The 19,775-nt window shown below is 24.0% G+C and overlaps 2 protein-coding genes across 7 annotated transcripts in view; both read left to right on the top strand.

Moving 5' to 3' along the window:
* LOC136076719 (NACHT, LRR and PYD domains-containing protein 3-like) overlaps positions 1–14,080 on the top strand; it is a 54,184-nt gene extending 40,104 nt beyond the window's left edge. For 2 of the 6 annotated variants that reach the window (XM_065790090.1, XM_065790091.1), the window contains exons 4-8: positions 1,245–1,292; positions 1,798–1,845; positions 5,750–5,797; positions 9,048–10,391; positions 13,393–14,080. In XM_065790090.1, the coding sequence (XP_065646162.1) occupies positions 1,245–1,292; positions 1,798–1,845; positions 5,750–5,797; positions 9,048–10,391; positions 13,393–13,985 (2,081 nt within the window). In that variant the 3' untranslated portion in view covers positions 13,986–14,080. Of the gene's footprint in view, positions 1–1,244; positions 1,293–1,797; positions 1,846–5,749; positions 5,798–9,047; positions 10,392–11,022; positions 11,214–13,392 lie in introns of those variants that run through there. The other 4 variants (XM_065790095.1, XM_065790092.1, XM_065790094.1 and 1 more) reach the window with 4 other exon arrangements.
* LOC136076723 (usherin-like) overlaps positions 1–19,775 on the top strand; it is a 765,758-nt gene that overhangs the window by 574,302 nt on the left and 171,681 nt on the right. The window lies entirely within an intron of this gene.

Here is a 19,775-nt window from a genome sequence, read left to right as displayed (position 1 = left end):
TTGTAATAAAAGATTGTTATTGCTTCTAATAGAAGACTGATATTACTTGTAATAGAAGATTGTTAACAAAGTTATAACATACCTGCATTGTAATTTGTGTTAAAAAGTATCTGTTTCTAATAACATTTGTTTGCTCACTGCAGAGTTTTTTTAACGATTAGGTTAAACATAACTAGCTTACATTGTGTCTTTTAAATTTTGTCTGCGGTGGTTGTAAAAAAATATTTACATTAAATTAGGCGCTTCAGTTTATGTCACAACTGGAGACTTTTTACAACATGAAAGTTGTAATTAAATGAAGGATTCAGCTTGGGAAAGCATACCTGTTTCAAACAAAAGATTCACAAATATAATTATTAAAAAAAACTCATCAAAATTTTTTTTAAATTAATTTTGAAAAGAAAAAAACAAAACACATCCTAAGTGAATACAAAATACGAAAAAAAAGTATAATGACAAAAATGCAAGTCAGTTACAAAAACACTAAATGCTTCATAAGAAACAGTTATAGAATGATTTGGTTAAATTGTCCTTCACTAAAATCCAAAAAGTTTTGTTTATTCTGAAGTTTTATTAAAAACTGAGTTTTTGTTGTTAAAATTGTGTGCAGACATATTTAAAGTTTTAAATAAAGATCCTTAGTTCAAGCATTTTCAAATTTTTAATTAGCAAAATGTGAATTTTCTAATGTTTTGGCGTTGTTTTTTTAACATTTTTGTTGTTTACGAAGTTAACAGATACACTTTTTACAGTAACTCTAACAGGGTTTGAATAAATGAAAAAATCTAGCTAATGAATATCATAATAAAAAATTTTAGTTTAATCTGTTAAAAAATGTAAGAAAACATGTTTAGTAGCCTTGATTTTAATGATAATGAAAGTAAAAAAAAAAATTCTTGATTCATTAGAAAATAATGTAGCTTTTTTTTTGCATTTGAGTTCAAGTTAAATTGTCATTAAAATTTTGAGTAATAAAAAAATTTTTTGCGGATTTTTTGTTACTTGAAACAAAGTTTACAATAAGAAATTTTATCTCAAGTGTCATTTTTTTAATTCTATGAAATGCAAAGGAAGAGCATACATTTTTGAAGAAAGAATTTTTATTGCTTGTAATAGAAGATTGTTATTGCTTGTAATAGAAAATTGTTTAGAACATTGATTTTTAGTTTTATTCTTTTGTAAGTTTTGTGTTCTTTTGTGCTAACAAAATTTTTTTTTTGAAACATTTAAATTGAATCATTTAGAAACTCCAGGTTCACCAGAAATAACTTTAAGATTTTGTGCAAACAAAGGTAATTATGTTTTTTTTTTTTAATTACTTTACATTTAGTATATTCCAAAATGTATTGTAGTAATCAGGTTTTAATAACCTTTTGTTTGCTTAAAAAGTAAAGGTAAAGCTTTAAATGTAAGATCAAAAAAGTGAATGGTTTTAGTTATTTTAGTGGTTTTTCGTTGTAATGGTGAATGGAAGATCAGTTTTACTTTTACTTGGTTGTATTAGGTAAAATTTAAAAATGATAGCAAGGAAGATTCTGAATTGTCATTTTTCTAAATTTAGATCTGCTATAGTCATATCTATTTTTGTAAATATTGTATTGTAGGCAATTGCATTCAACTCTCAATGTTAGGTTGAATGCTGAATGTTGGTATTAATTTGGTTTTTATCAGGTTGTTAATGCTTGTAATAGAAAATTGTTTGGAACATTGTTTTTTACTTTTATTCCTCTATAAGTTTTGTGTTCTTTCTTGCTCACGAAAAAAAAATTTGTGAAACTTTCAAATTGAATCATTTAGAAGCTCCAGGTTCACCTAAAATAACTTCAAGATTTCCTGCAAACAAAGGTAATTATATATATATTTTTAATTACTTTACATTTAGTATATTCCATAATGCAATAGCAACTAATTGCAAAAAATTCTAACTAGAAGCAAGAAATCTAGTCCAAACTACTTTTAAATTATTCAACTTCATTAGTGATATGAGAAGACCGTGAACATTGTAGACAGAATGTGTCACCAAATTGTTCATGAATGATTGACACAACTTATTTCTTTTTCATTTTTTACCCATTTCATCTTTTGAAAACTTAGCAAAAAATTTTTTATTTATCATCTTGCAAGAATATTTATTCAGTCAATTTCTCATAGCAAACAATAACAAAAATAATTAAAAAATTTTAAAAATAAATAAAAAACAAAACAAAAAAATTAATGACAAAAAAATAGTACATGTTAAATTTTATTTTATATTTGTGCCACTTTTGATATTTTAAAATTTTGTTTGTGTCTTTGTTATAATGGTTTTATAACATGTTTTTTCAGTTAATCAAAAAAAAACATTAATTATTACAATCTTTAAATGACATCTTATAAAGAGTTTATTTTTTTATATAACTATTATTAATTTTTTTGCTTGAAGCAATATAGCTCTTGCAATTACACTTAAAGCAATATAGCTCTTGCAATGATTTCGTTTATATTTATAAGTTTTATTTTGCAAAAAATAATAGTTTAGAAAAATAATATTTTATAATAGTTTCATTAGCATTATATAAATAACAGATTGCGCAATATCAAAAAAAGTGAAAAAAGAAGTTTCCTTATGATTAAGAAAGAATTTTGATTAAGAAAGTTATTTAAATTAGAAACGATTAGTTGTTTTTTTTCTCTCAGAGTTTCTTCCCTTTTTTCCTTTTTTTACAAAAAAATAAGTTCCTTGTTATAACTTGCATCAAAAATATTTATAAAGCGTATGTTTTTTTTTTTTGTCTTAAGGCAAGTGAAACCGCAACAGTAAATATTTTTTAATAAATGATACTTGAAAACTTAAATCTTTGTCAAAAAAAAAGGTGCTTTAAGTACAGTAATTTACTTGAGTTTTTTTCTTCGCAGCAAGTAATACTTTTTAATTGCTAATAACTTTTTAAAAGTAAAATTTTTTTTCAAATTTTAAATTATAATGAAAAAAAAACAAACATATTTTAATTCATTTATACAAATGTCAAGAAAAGAAAAAAATTAATTTATGTTAAATTATAATAAAAAAAGTTATTTATTCAATATTATTAAAAAAAAAAAAATTGAAACAAAATAGACATTTCACAAGATATACATTTACAAAATTTGTTTTTCGTAAATAGTAAAATAAACTTGTTTTGCGGTAATTTATTTTATTGTGGTAGTTTTAAAAATGCATATATGGTAAAATCACCATTAAATATTGCAAATCTGATAAAAGTTAATGGATAATTTTAATCACCCAGCAGTTTTTTTTCTTAAACAAAATTTGTTGTTTTTGGTAGAGTAATCAAATTTTCTCTCTCTTTATATGTCAAATTATACGCATTATAAGCGCATCAATATATTTTATTTATGCAATCAAATTTAGACAGGATATGTATTCTTAAATAAATATTAAGTCAAATTGAGACAAAATAAATAATATATCTGAGATTTTTCCATTATCAATTGTATTGTTTAATTAGCAGCAGCATTTTGTGACCAATAGGTAAAACATTTACCGATTAATTTTAAAATTTTATTTACTCTCTCCAGCACTTCTTTCTTCATGAACTTGCTGATAACTTTTATGGTAAAATATTTTTTTCTTGAAAAAACAACATACATAAAAACATAAAATATCTAAAAACATGATTGTTTTTCGATATTTGCTGTTTTCATGTTACTCTATTCTTTGATGCATGCGGTTTTGCAAAAGTAACAGAAATAAATTCTAGTGATATATTTCTGTTACTTTTGCAAAACCGCGTTTTCAATTCTTGACAACTACAAATATTGTATTTTAGGCAATTACATTTATGTAATATTAGTATACGTAACCTTAAAAAACCTTATCAAATCTTATAAACATCAAAGTTATAAATGAAATATTTAAGTGTGTAGAGTAAAGTAACATAAATATTATTTACTAATAAATAAATAAAAAATTTTGCTGAATGTTGGTATCAATTTGATTTTTGTCAGGTTGTTTTGAGACAGTGTCTCACGTTTGAAAAAGAGTAGCATTAAATAAAATCAGAATTTATTATTTTTGTCTTTATCAAGAACTTTTAGTTTCCTCCTTTGCATTTAGGTTATGTAGGTTTCAATTTTATTCAAAGCCATCACTTAATTTATTTTTATGTAATATTAGTATACGTAACCTTAAAAAACCTTATCAAATCTTATAAACATCAAAGTTATAAATGAAATATTTAAGTGTGTAGAGTAAAGTAACATAAATATTATTTACTAATAAATAAATAAAAAATTTTGATTTGTTGAAAAAGTTTTGCTACGTCATTAGCGGTGCTACAAAATATTGTTACAAAAATAGCGTTGCTTTTTTGAAGTCAGTTTGTTAATAAAGTTTAATTGTTCTTTAAATGAAGATGTTATTGCTTGTAATATGTAATACTTGTAATAGAAGATTGTTATTGCTTGTAATAGAAGATTGTTATTGCTTGTAATAGAAGATTGTTATTGCTTGTAATAGAAGATTGTTATTGCTTGTAATAGAAGATTGTTTCTTCTTGTAATAGAAGATTGCTATTGCTTGTAAATAAATCCTAAGCGATTACAGAATACGAAAAAATAGTATATTGACAAAAATGCATGTCAGTTACAAAAACACTAAATGCTTCATAAGAAACAGTTATAGAATGATTTGGTTAAATTGTCCTTCACTAAAATCCAAAAAGTTTTGTTTATTCTGAAGTTTTATTAAAAACTGAGTTTTTGGTCGTTAAAATTGTGTGCAGACATATTCAAAGTTTTAAATAAAGATCCTTAGTTCAAGCATTTCCAAATTTTTAATTAGCAGAATGTGAATTTTCCAATGTTCTGGCAGTTTTTTTTATCATTTTTGTTGTTTACAAAATTAACAGATACATTTTTTGCACGAACTCCAACAGGGTTTGAATAAATGAAAAAATCTAGCTAATGAATATCATAACAAAAAATTTTAGTTTAATTGTTAAAATTTGTAGGAAAACATGTTTAGTGGCATTGATTTTCATGATAATGAAAGTGAAAGAAAAAATTCTTGGTTCAGAAGAAAATAACGTAGCTTTTTTTTTGCATTTGAGTTCAAGTTGTAATGTTAATAAAATTTTGAGTAATAAAAAAAATTTTTTGTGGATTTTTTGTTACTCGTAACAAAGTTTACAATTTCATTGAGATGAAATTTCAAACAAAAGTTTGAAATTTCATCTCAAGTGTCATTTTTTTAATTCTATGAAATGCAAAGGAAGAGCATACATTTTTGAAGAAAGAATTTATATTGCTTGTAATAGAAGATTGTTATTGCTTGTAATAGAAGATTGTTATTGCATGTAATAGAAGGTTGTTATTGCTTGTAATAGAAGATTGTTATTGCTTGTAATAGAAGATTGTTATTGCTTGTAATAGAAGATTGTTATTGCTTGTAATAGAAGATTGTTATTGCTTGTAATAGAAGATTGTTATTGCTTGTAATAGAAGATTGTTATTGCATGTAATAGAAGGTTGTTATTGCTTGTAATAGAAGGTTGTTATTGCTTGTAATAGAAGATTGTTATTGCATGTAATAGAAGGTTGTTATTGCTTGTAATAGAAGATTGTTATTGCTTGTAATAGAAGATTGTTATTGCTTGTAATAGAAGATTGTTTAGAACATTGTTTTTTACTTTTATTCTTTTGTAAGTTTTGTGTTCTTTTGCGCTCACAAAAAAATTTTTTTTTGAAGCTTTTAAATTGAATCATTTAGAAACTCCATGTTCAACAGAAATAACTTCAAGATTTTCTGCTAACAAAGGTAATTATATATATTTTTAAAATTACTTTACATTAAGTATATTCCAAAATGATTTGTAGCCATAAGGTTTTAATATCCTTATGTTTGATTAAAAATAAAGGTAAACCTTAAAATGTAAAGAGGTAAAAAAAGTGACCAATTTTAGTTATTTTGGTGGTTTTTTGTTGTAAGTATAAATTGTATTACAGTGTTGTAATACCAGAAGTTATCCTTGATTTTTTTTGAAACTGAAAATTTGGACCAAGACCCAATTATATCACTAGTAATACTTTGCTCAATATGTTTATTTGTGCAGTGGTCTTGTTTGAGTTTCTTGAGTTTGTGTTTTAGAGCTATAGGTTTAAGAGAGGGAGTTGCATCAACAAAAAATATATATATTTAAAAAAATTATATGGAGAGAATTTGTTTTAAAAATACATATCTATATAAAAAAAAAAAACTTGCTAAAAATTCGTAAAAAAAAAAAAAAATGATCAGCGTAACTAAAGTTATCCTTGGTTTCAAAGTACTAAGAAAGATTTTAGATTTTTTAGGGGCAAAAAAATCTGCAATCAGAGGAAATTTTTCAATCTAGACATTAGACCAGATCTCAGCTATAATTTTGTCAACAAACTAAAAATTATAACATACCTGCATTGTATTTTGTGTCAAAAAATATCTGTTTTTAATAACATGTGTTAGCTCACTGCATAGTTTTTTTAACGATTAAGGTTACATAATTAGCTAATATTTTCTCTTTTATATTTTGTCTGTGTTGGTTATAAAAAAACATTTGCATTTCATTAAGCGCTTCAGTTTATGTCACAACTAGAGACTTTTAACAACATGAATGTTGTAATTAAACAATGGATGCAGTTGTAATGAATCAATGGATGCTTGGGTTTTTAAAAAAATTTTATTAAAAGTTTTATTAAAAGCTGAACTTTTGTTATTAAAATTATGGGCAGACATATTAAAAGTTTTAAGTAAAGACATTTAGTTTGTATATAGTGTACTAACACATTTTTAATTTGCAAAATGTGAATTTTGAAAAGTTTTTGGCGTTTTTTCTTAACATATTTGTTGTTTATAAAGTTAACACTTACAATTTTTACCGTAACTCCAACAGGGTTAGAATTAATGAAAAAAATTAGCTAACGAAAAATTTTACTTAAATTAAAAATTGGAAAAATAGGAAAATACTTTGTGGCGTTGATTTTCATGAAATTGAAAGAAAATATTTTAAGAAAATAATGTAGGTTTTTTTTGCATTTGAATTCAGGTTGATATGTTAAGAAAAAAAAAATTTGTTGTGGATGGCTATACTCGTAACAGAGTTAACAAAAACAAAGTTCATCTCAAATTTCATTTTTTTTTTTAATTTTACGAAATGATAAGGAAGAGCATAGATTTTTGACCAAAACTTTTTTTATCTGGTACACTCAATTGTGGTTCAAAGTCAATAGACATGCAAGTTTTGCAAGCCATGACTGCAATGAAAAGAAAATATCTGAAAATCTGCGCACTTTATTCAAAATACTGAAGCAGAAGCACCAGCAAACCTTGCTGAGAAAACCTCAGTTTTCCTGTGCTAGCTTTAACATTAATTAATGGGTTGGCAGTAAAAAGCTTTTAGTAAAGTTAGCAATTAAGTAACTAATCGATAATAGTTAATAGGAACTTAAGTATTAACTGCAATAGACTTGTATGACATGTTTTTACTGTGTTTCAATTATGGTCAAAATGTTTCAATGGGTTCGTTGACCTTCAGGGTGAAATGGTAAATTGTAAAATGTAAAGTAAAAATTAACATCTTAACAAACAAACATTTCAATTAAAAATTTCGAAAAAATCTTAACAAACAGAAATAAAGTTAAAAACAAAATAAATAATCTTAAATATAATCTTAAAAACAAAATAAATGTTCTTAACAAACAAACCTTATTTCAATTATATTACTCTTTAGTTCATTATCATATTAACTATGTAAACATTGCATGGGGTAGTACTAATAAAAGTAAACTTGAAAATTAATTATACATAGTAAAATTGATATTAAATAAAAACAATGAAATATCGCCATTTAAACTAAAAGACGATTATTTAAACTAAAAGATGACTACGTAACTTTATTTCCCTTTTGGAGTTAAATGAAAAAGCTTGACATTCTAAACAACAGAAACGTTTTTAATTTAAATTAAAGATAAATAACAGTTAAAAATAAAAAATAAAAAGATTAAGAATATTTCTTTTATTTACAAAAGATGTGTGAAAAAAAACAACAATAAAGCAAAAGAATCTTATGCTTTTACAAAATCTTGTAGATTTAAACTTTTGATTTTTTTAAATTCAATCAATTTTTAATTTTTTAGTTAAACTTTTCTATTCTCATTGGGATGAAACATTTTGAAAATAGTAAACATTCCCTTCTATTAGTAGCAGTAATGACTTCATAACTTTTAATTCAATTTTTTGTACAGAATAGGAAACTGCTTTCTAATTTAAACTGAATGCACTATTTAATTATTATCAAGTGAATAATACTTTATATACTTGATTATATACTTAATAAATATATTATAGACTTATACTAATATAATATATATTAGTGTAAGTATATATACAAATATAATACATAAATAACTTATATACTGACGTTTATTTTAAGAAGTACATTGTGAAACTAGTGATGTAAAATTTTTTCTTTTGTTATTTGTGAGCACGCTTTCTAAAGTTTCAATTCAAAGTTGTATAACAAATAAACTTATACGTATTGTTTATTAAAACTTTTTTTTTAATTTTTAGTTTCGATTAGCACTAACTTTTTTAATATTTTAAGACTTTTAGCTTAACTGATTCGTTAACATTAAGTTATTTTTACATTTGTACATAAAGTGTTAAGTTATTTTTACATTTGTACATAAAACAAATATTGAAAACATTGTATATATTGAGAGCTTTCATTTCATATAAAAAAGACTTTGCATAAGTAAAACGGTGTAATTCGGCCATTCCAGCCTTTTTATTGCTTCTTGCTTAAACAGAACTCATCGCAAAATGTAATAAGAAGTCTTTACTCAAAATAATAAAACGAAAATCTAAATAAACACTTGGTTAAGAATTCAAATTAATTGTAAATTCAAATTTCAGAATTAAAATGTAATATTTGTTATGTATAGGTTCTGAATTCAAAACTATGATACCTGTACATTCTAAAATATTTAAGATGTGATGATGATGATGATGACTTTGATCAGTTGTTTATATTTAGATACATCAGAGATGTGCACAGCACTGAAAAATTATTATCGTGAAAACTATGGGAAAATAAATGAAGTTCAACCACCATTAAAAGTACCTGCAAATGTTGATCTGATGGATAATTTTGTTGATCTATGCATTGTTGATGCAGTTAATACTCAAATGGATGTTGTTTTTAATTTTGAACGAAAAAATTTTCTTGTAAAGCAAATGAACTATAAACCTATTCCATATAATGAAATTTTTATGAAAGAAAAGTCTGTAATATTAATATCTGGAGTAGCTGGTATTGGAAAAACATGGTTGCTTCGAAAATGTTTGCTTGATTGGTCAAATAATTTAATTTGGAAAAGTGTTGAACTTGTGTTTTATTTGGAATGCAGAAGGCTTAATCAATATCCAAATATTTCTAATCTTAATGAATTACTAAATGTTTTCTACAAAGATATTATAAATGATTTCAAAATTAGTAATCATCCTGCACTGTTTATAATTGATGGATTAGACGAGTTTAAATATTTAAATGAGTTAATAAATTGCAGTTCAAGTTGTAAGTATCCAATCGTTAATGCTTTAATAGAAATTCAAAACTACAAATATGTAGTTGCTGGTAGAGTTTATGCAATTGATCAATACCAAAGTATATCTACAGAGCATAGTAATAAGTTAACCGTTCAAATAATGGGATTTAACCAAAAAGGAATACTTAATTATATAGAAAATAAAGTTAGAGAAGAAAAAAAAGATGTTGTAAAAGAAACGTTAAACAGCTCTCCAATTGCAAAAGCCATGGCATCTGTTCCATTTTATTTATGTTCCATGTGTAAAATTATTAGTGATTCAAAAGAAATAAATAAAAATTCTTTCTTAACAATGACAAATTTATATGCAAGTATTTTTTTATACTTTTTTCAAAACCACATCATAAAAACGAATAAATTAATGAATAAGATAATTGAAGACGATTCCAATAAAAAATATATTTTAAATATTTGTAAAATTGCATATGAATTGTTTGTTGAAAATAAAGTAATTTTTTCAGAAGAAGAAATTCAAACTTTTATCATTGGTTTTGATAACAATGAAAATAATCTTTTTGGATTTATAGAAAAGATTGAAACAAATCTGGAATGTTATTATCAATTTGCACACTTAACAATAATGGAGTTTTGTGCATCTGTATATGCATATAATTGTTTAAGTATTGAAGAGATTATAGCCAATAAAAAGCTGAAGAGTTGTTTATCGATGATTTGTGGATTAACTAATAAAAGCCAAAATAGTTTAATAAAGTTACTTGTTAACTTAAATCCTTCAAAAAATGGCTCTGAAGAACTTTTGTATTCTATTTTAGGTAAGTTCTATTATGCAAAAAGATATGAAAAATATATAAATTTTTACCTTATTTTTCTAAAAAAAAATATTTTGTTATTTTGGGGGTAAGTAGAGTAATTCTGTCATTTCTAAATTTTTTCTTGTTTTATAATGTTATCATGTATATAATTTATATTTATTTATTTTTATACTATTACAAAAACTTGATTAAAATCAATTAATTTGTTTTTAAAACAAAAGAAAAACAAAAAATGGTTTTAAAATAAATATTGAATTATTTATCAAATTTTTAAGCTTTTTAACTTTATGACAAGTGTTTTTACCTTAACTAAAAATAAGCTAAAATTGTCATCAGTAATTATAGTTAACAATAATCAAAGATTATCAACAAAAAAATATATATCAATCTGATGACAGATTGCATATTAATAATATTAAACCATTTTTAATATTAGCGATTTTAAATTTAAACCAGAATTAAGGCTGTTCGTAGCAAGCGTTGTTTTTTTTACCTAATTTCTCAAGTCTTGTTTTATAGGTAAGTATAATGTTTTTTAATCTGTTATGTGAGTTATTTTTTAATTCATTTTTTTTCTTAATAGGTAATACTTTGGTAAACTAATAATAATATACTAAGTTATTTTTTTTAGTAGTCCACTTAGTAACTCACATATTTCACTTTTCTTCAAGTGACTTTAATATGTTAATGATGTCAAAGAAAGATAATATAAACGAAAACCGCAATTATTTTTTTGTTCCAATTTTTTTTTTTTCTATAATATTTTATACAGAAACTTATTTGTTTATGTTCTCTAGCACATTTTAAATTAAAAGTCACATTTTCAAGCCTTAAACTTGGTTTATAGTCATTTTATAAAATGTGATCAAAAAAAATCTCGAAAATTTACTTTTGTTCGCAATTCGCTAGATTCTCATTTTATAAAAATTGTTGCGATAGTTACGATACGTTTAACTATTAGCAAAACGGTTGTTTACAATTTGATTATAATTTTGTTCGAATTTTCTGAAAGATTTTTTGAAGTTCGATGATCGAGTTTTTGATATTTAAAATCTCACAATTTGGTTTTTTTTCTTAAAATGTTTTAAGGAATCATTTTGTCACCATCGTTTATTGAAATTAACACTGAATAGCTACACTTTTTAAATTTAGTAAGTTGTAAGTATACTTCAGTTTTAATTGTCGTAGTTAATTAATAATTTAAAAAATCTTGTTTTGAAACTAAATTCAAATCGTTACAAGACCATAGCTTGAAATAATTTTTTTTATAGAGCATATCATTTTTTTTTTGATACATTAAATTATTTCATAAAATTTAAGAATAAACAGATCTTTTGATTTAGTTTAATTAGAGTGAACAGTATAATTTCGTAGAGAAATCTGAACGTTTTATATCAATTAAACATTTTTGAAGTTATATTGATTTTAATTTAAAGCACATTTTTTTAATATAAACATCAAAATCAAGCTTGCCTTATTGATTTTTAAACATTTTGAGATCTTAATCGATTGTAATTTTAATTGATTTTCTTTTCAATCTATTTAGTTACTATATATTTCCACGATTTCGCACTTTTTTTTTTGTTAATTAACAGTCGGTCCAAGTTCAATATTACTTACCGGAATAAGATATAATTCCTGTAATTAATTTTTTTGTTTTTTTTTTCTGCTTAAAACGTATGTTTAATTTTCGCCGAGAACGTCTGTAACTTTAGCTTTAAAGAATACAGAGAAATATCAAATATATAAAGTAAAAAAATATATTTATAAAATGATTGTGTGAAATAAAGATTTTATCGACTTTTAATATTTGTTTTATAAATATTTCTAAAACAAAATTTTTCCATTTTATTAGCGAAAAACGTTTTGGTAGAAAGCAATAGATTCGTTGTTAGTTTTTATTTTTATTTTTTAACATTAAATTGATTTAAAGATTTGTTTTTAAGTGATATTTTTTCACTTCATTCTTCTATTTACCATTTTATCTGGTTTGCCTTGAAAAGTTATTGGTATTTTTTTAACCTAAAATATGAATATTTGTGTTCGGTTTGAAAATGCCACTTATATAGACTTTTATTTGAATTTTTATTTGGGAATCTAGAATTAACGTATTTAGTAAAATGTATTTGATGCCAACCCTGGTAGCTATGCTTTAACAACCCTGGTAGTTATGCTTTAACAACCGTGGTAGCGATACTTTAACAACCCTGGTAGTTATGCTTCAACAACCCTGGTAGCAATGGAATTATTTTTAACTATGATTTTGATTATTATTTTGCAATAAGTTTTAATAATCTTTTGTTTAAAAAAATTTTTTTAAAGTTATAAAAATCTTTTGTTTTTCGTGATCTGTTCTTATTTCTTTTTATAAGTATTTCTTATTTCTCTGTGAAATTTTATTGTTTATTCTAATTAAAATTCATCACATAATATATTTCATAATATAAAATATACAAGTTATAAACAGATTATATTTTGTATTATAAAACATAAATTCTCTGTGATGTTTTTTTTTTTTTTTTTGAGTTTAAAATAAACGTCGAAATCGAATATTTAAACTCTCACTCTTTGAGTTTTTTTATGGTTTTATTCACATATTTCAAAAAAAGATAGTCGAAGGAGATTTCTAATATTTCTAAATTTAATTTTTTAATACGAATTCGATTTACAAACTTTTATTTAAAATCTGTGTTTGAATGAAGAACGATTTCCTTGTGTATTATTAAAACAACTGAACGATGTTATTTTTGTAAATTTAAATTAATTTCTACGTTGGTTTGAAATGAAATGCGAAGTACTTTTTTTTTTGTTCATATGAATTTGTTTTATATTTTTTTAAGCATGTTACATTTATAATAAAATAAAGTTATTTTGTATATTTAATAATATTTAACTTTAATTTTAATTTAATTTATTTATGTATTAATATGTAGAATATCATAATTTCGATTATTATTTTAACTTTTTTTTATTTGTTATTTTATTTTTGTTTTTTCTTTAGATCGTCTACTTGAATCTTATTATATTGATTCATATATTCGTTTATTCATTGAATGTTTTTATGAAAGTCAATCATCATTAAATGATAAAATAAAATTATTCGTCGATAAACCAGATTTTGATAAGATTTCGCTTGGCGATGGAAAAACTTCTTACGAAACTTCTTGTGAAAATTATTTCGTAAATCATTACATTAAATCTGGAAGAAAGTTATCGAAGTTACATGTTGATAAAAATATTTTAAGTGATGAAGAAAAAAATCTTATAATTCAATGTTCAACAAATGTTCGCAATGTCTACTTTTGGTGTCCAATTAAAATCGAAGGATTGAAACCGAAAGATAAGATTGAAGTGTTGTCGATATTCATCTCAGATGATTTAATAACGAAAAAAGATTTTGAAGAAAATTTTCTTCCGTGGATTAATCTTTGTGAAGGATTATATCTTTACCTTCACGACGACATCGATTTCATTGAAGATATTTATGAATGGATTCGTTGTTCGAATGTCAAGAAGTTGTCGATCGTGTACCGTGGAAAAGTTTTTTATAACCTCGATGAATTAAAAAACTTTATTACACTGAAAAATGTTTAATATCTTAAGTAAAATATAAACTATAATTATAAACTAATAAATGAAATATTTAATATATTATTTTATAATTTAAATATACGAATTAGTTTTAATAATATTTTAGTTTTATATTTTTAATATGTTTAAAATTTAAATTAATAAAATATAATTAATTTTATTTTAAAATATAAGTAATAGTAAAATCATCAATTATTTAATATATTATTATTATTGTTATTATTATTATTGTTATTATTATTATTATTATTATTATTATTATTATTATTATTATTATGCAACATAATTATTTCTTTCAATATATATTTATAGTAATGCAACATACTAAAAAGTTTTTACACTTTTTTAGCAACCTCTTAAATTAATGTTTAAATTTTTAGTTTAATTAACATTAATTATAATTTTTATTAAATGAATATAATAAGATATATAGTTATAAATAAATAAATAAAAACTAGAATTATTTTCGTTTTCTTTTTTGATAAATTGATTTTAAATAACACAGACGTAGTGTAAAATTTTTTTGAGGTTTTAAAATATTTGAAAATATTAATAACGTTATGTGGAAATCTTTTGTTTAATATTTTTATATTTAATGTTTTTGTTGAATATGTTTAATATTTATTTTTGAAATAAAATATTAAATATATTTTATAATATTGAAAAAAATTGAATTATTTTAATTTTCGATTTTCTAAATATATTTATGTTCATGAAAAACTATTTTAAAAATTTACGTGTTTTCGCCATTTGTTTCTTCAAACGATTTTTGTTGTCAAAATAAAAAAGTTCGAAAGTTTTGTAGAATTTTTATTCGAAGTTATTTTGTTCGGAAATAAAAGTTTCATTTAAGTTACAAATAACGTTGTTTACTTAATTTTAAATTAATAGTTAGATATTAATTTTAAAATGTTAACATCTTAAAAAAGTTTCTTTTGTAATAAAATTAAATTAAACATGTTAATTGAAGAAAACTGTTTCTTAACTTAATAAACTATAACAATTTTTCTAAGAGATAAGTAAAGATGTACCATGTTTCGTTTTAATCATAAATAGTAAAACTTGGTGTATATTAAGTTTATAAAGATCAAGGGCATTAAGTTTCCTAAAAAGAGATTCGTAATTAACCATTTTGTAAACGCCAAATATAATTCTGGGGACATTTTTTTGTTTACTGAAGATTTGTTTAGTTAACTGAAATAAGTAGTTTCTCAAGCAATATTGCAGTAGGTAAGACAACCATTAATAAATAAAAAGTATATATTTCATATTATATAAGATATAGTATTAAAAAATGGTCACTATTTATAGCATAATAAAAATAAAAAGTATACTTTTTAAAGACTTTGTATTAACAAATAGTCACCCTATATTTAGCATAGAAAAAATTTTTGAGTATTTATTTCTAATAGAATTTGTATGAAATTTCCATGGTACAGTTTATGGGGGAGGTGGGGTTACTCAAAAACGTACTAGGGGCGGTTTACCGGCGCTTGTTTTTTTATTTCTCCTCAAACTTGATTTTTTTTTTTTTAACGAAAGCAATAAAATTCACGAGTTAAAGAAAAATCATTATTATGTTATGTAACAGAATGTTTTATTAGCCAAATTCATTTCAGAAGCCTGGTCTCGAAATTAATTCGATGTAGGGAAAAAAGTAAAGATGGTAACTTTGTTATTAAAAAAAATTAATTAAACAATACCGTCGCTGCTGCTATTAGTTCCTAATTCATTATGATTAAAAACGTAAATGATACTGTAAATGATTTGGCACTTTCGAGGAATTGCGAAACAAAACGCAAATGTATTTATGTTATTTAAAGCTAAAAATTAAACTAAAGCCTAATAGGCTATTGAATATAGTTATTGAATAGCAAACCTGTATTTTCAATGCAGTCTCACTTAAAATACCTAAAATTAAAGCTGAATGGTTATCAAACAAGATATTTTACGATAAGATAATTAGTGAAGATGTCATTTACAGATATTGTGACCATAAAAAGGAAGGACTTCCTGAAAAAGCATAAAGAATGCTACGAAGTGAAAATTAAATCACTAAATCTCGTCACGGTAAGAAAGGAGGCGTGAACTTCCTGGTTAAATGCACTTCCGCGGTGCTCTGTGACAAGACCGTTAGGATTTCTTGGGGCACCTAAAAAAAAAAAAAAAAAAAAAATCTAAGAGTATAAAATTATATAGTCGCTATTTGAGATTAGTTGTCTTACTTTTTGATTGATTTAATCCTGAAATACAACATTGCAGTTGTCCTGTTAGTTCAAGTAAGTTGTGTACTTTCGCTTACTTTCACTTTTGTGTTTTTTAAAACACAATGATAAAATACTAACTGCAATGAAAACTATAAAAGAAAAGATTCACTCTATCTTGCACAGAACAGTTACAAAGTGTAACAATTTTTTAAAATTAACAGAGTCCTTAAATAATAATAAAAAAAGAAATGACATAATTGCTATATCAGCAAATCCAGAATAAACTATTTTTAAAAAGATGTATCATTAATTGTTTTAAAATTGAAATAGCACTTTAAAAAAGTGGCTGTTTATCTGTAACGTGTTTATTTTGTACTAATTAAATTGAAATTTAAACGCAAATCATCTGTCTGTCAACATTTACATTATAAATAGTTACAAAGAACTGCCTTTGTTTTATCAGATTGTATTTGTTTTAATACCTAATTATTTGATTTAATTATACTTCACATAGATAACACTAAATTTGAAAACATTGACCTCTATATCAATAAACTCACAGAAGATTCAAATAATAGTGATATTTTAAGAAAAATTACACTTTTAAAAATAATACCAAAACTGTCACTAATATCATTTTAAATAACACTAAAAATACTCATGTACAAAGCACTTGTAACAGTTTAAAAGGCATATTTCTCATTAATAGAGAGCGTTTTAACACTGGTATTGTAAATATTGATCTTAGTAACCGCATGGCTCCAAAACGAGCCATGCGGTTACTAAGGTCAATAAACTTAGAACAAAACACAAAATAGTGGCATGATTTTAGAAAACATAAAATTACAGCTGACTGCCAACTGTACAGCTGTTGACTTTCTAATTTACTTGGTTTTTTTTGGGAAACTTTTAAAGTTTTATATTATATTGGATTGTTTTTAAATATAAAACCAGGCTTCTACACCAGGTCTAGGCCATTTAGAAAATATTCAAAAAGGTAAATTATTTGAAAACTTCTTTCACAAGCTGAAGTTGAAAAATGCGTATACTTTATTAACCTAATGAACAATAAATATAGTTGTAGCCCTGATAAAGATATGTAACCCTGATTGAAGTTTGTTAGACTAGAAAACTCAAAGCTGTGTTGATTGTGTTGGGCCATGAAGAACAAGTAGAAAATTTCCCTCAATGTTATGTTCAATGCCAGCTACAGATTGAGTGTGCAGATACAAAACTTTATGTTTTTTAATCATACCTGCTAGAGACCAATACATCAAACGTTTTTAAATTTAACAAATAATACTTTATTAGTCATTGTTGAAGAAACAGAAAATTCATTACATGGTTGGAAGAAAATGAAAAACTGAAATTATCTTGAAATCAAGTTTTGCAATCTAATTTCGCTATGTTAAAAATCAAATTTGGCAATTTGGTTTTGTTATGTTAAAACCATTAAGAAAATTTATAAAAAACTTAAAGTTTGTTCCCATTGTAATTTATTCGAGATAAAAGCAATTTAAATATTTTGAAAATTTTATTTTTGAACTTGTAAATATGAAGGGTTCCTTTTATAATTTTTATAACTATAATTTTCTTTTTGCTGAATTGTATTTTTGTTTCAGCATATCACTTTGTTTTTATGATTGATTCAATTTTTATTTTAGCTCATCTTTTTCCATATTGTTTAACTGGAATAATAATGTCTGACACAATGTTTGTATTTTATCTCTTTTTATAAACTTGTTTTAAACAACTTTATATAGGTTTTTTGTACACTTTTCTATCTTGGTAAACAAGAGTGTTTTGAGTAGACCATTAGAATCTTTTGATTTAAAATTTTTATAAAGCATAAAGCAGAAGAACAAATCAATTAAAGCGTTTTAAAAATCTAGCCAGAAAAAGTATAAATATTAGGATGTAGAACACTTGTTTTTAATTTTTTATCAAACTGAGAAGCTACCATTTTTTAAATTAAAAATAATAGAAAAAACTAAAAACAGACTTTTTTAATAGTAATAGACTTTTCGTCGAAATTTTGTTATCAAAATTGTTTTTCAAAATCTGAGATTATTTGATAGTTGATATTGTTAACTTTTTGTTAAACTATTTTCGTTACATCTGTGCATATGACAGAGTAGGGCATTATGAGGACCTTAAGCGAAAACTGAAATTTTTAAAAAAATAATTATGATGGATGCAAAATTTTTTCCGAATAAACAAATTTTAGGGATCACTACATATATATTTGGGTACCCGATTTATTTTTCTTAAAAATACAAAGGTTTTAAAAAAGCAGCAAAAGTGCTAAAAACCCAGACCACTTAGTAATATGAGCACTTTAAATAAGCTCAACAAAATAACATTAAGTAAAAAAATACAAATCTGACAATTAGAACTAGTTTTTCGAATAAAATGATTCGTTATCAACAAACTTATCAATAAAAGTTCAAATTTTAAGCCACTTTTTATTGAAACAATACTATGTTTTATGCAACAAAAAATAAAGTTATTAATTTTTTCAATTTTATTTATTCAAACCTTTAAACAATACCGTTACAATTGTTTTTGAATTTATTTTTTTTGAATTTAAAGAAAGATATTCAGTAGGGGAGAGGGGGGTAATGGCGAACACCTAAGCGGGATTGTTAATTAAAGATTAGTTTAACTATTCAGTCACCAAAGTCTCAAAAGCAACTTTTTATAAATCTTATTATAAAATAAAAATTTATGGCAAAATTGAAACCATTGGTGTTCGGAATTACCCTACGTACATGGGGTAATTCCGAACACACCGGGGGACAATCACAAACACCGTTGTGAAATAACGAATAAAATGCTAATTGAATTAACTTAGTAGAAAAACTATACTATGCAACAACAACAACAAAATGAAGTGGTTTTATACCCACAGAAGCTGCAACAGAATGTTACTCAAGAAAAAAGTTGCATAAAATTATCGGAAAAAGTTAAAATCAAATTATAGTGAACAACAATTGCAGCTTCATTACACTACTGCACGTCTGGAACTAAAAATTTTCTCTCAGCAGGTAAAAAGAAATTGTCAAATTTATTTTTCTTTAATGCTATTTTTACCATGTTCAGAGTTACCCCGCGTTCGCCATTACCCCACTCTCCCCTATTGTAAAAATATTAAAAAGTTTTACTATGTTTTTTTTTTTTTAAAAAGCAATTAAAACCACTGCACAGTGCGCAGTGGGACGTTGGGTGGCCAAAATTGAAATTTTTTATACTTTTTACAACTTTTTATGTGGTGAGTTCATTTGCTAAAACATTCAAGATGAAAATGTGAAAATATCAAATTTTTAAAATATATCAATAACGAGATATTTAGTTACAAAGTGAAATTTTTTTGTCAAAACGGTCATCCAAGAGGGATTTTGTGGGTAATGTTCCGATCGATTTATGTATAAATAATTTTTATACTTTCTCAGACATTTACACATTGATTGGAAGGTCATTGAGGCTAGTTTTAGATAGTTTAAGTTAAAAAAAGTATTACGAATGTAGTCGTGAAAGTAGGTCCAAAATATGAAAAAATATTGCAAAATAATAGGGTACTTTAACT

Source organism: Hydra vulgaris, chromosome 02 (assembly GCF_038396675.1).
Source record: "Hydra vulgaris chromosome 02, alternate assembly HydraT2T_AEP".
Classification (NCBI taxonomy): Eukaryota; Metazoa; Cnidaria; class Hydrozoa; order Anthoathecata; family Hydridae; genus Hydra; species Hydra vulgaris.
Note: the sequence above shows the minus strand (reverse complement) of the source record. Positions and strands in the feature narration are given on the sequence as shown.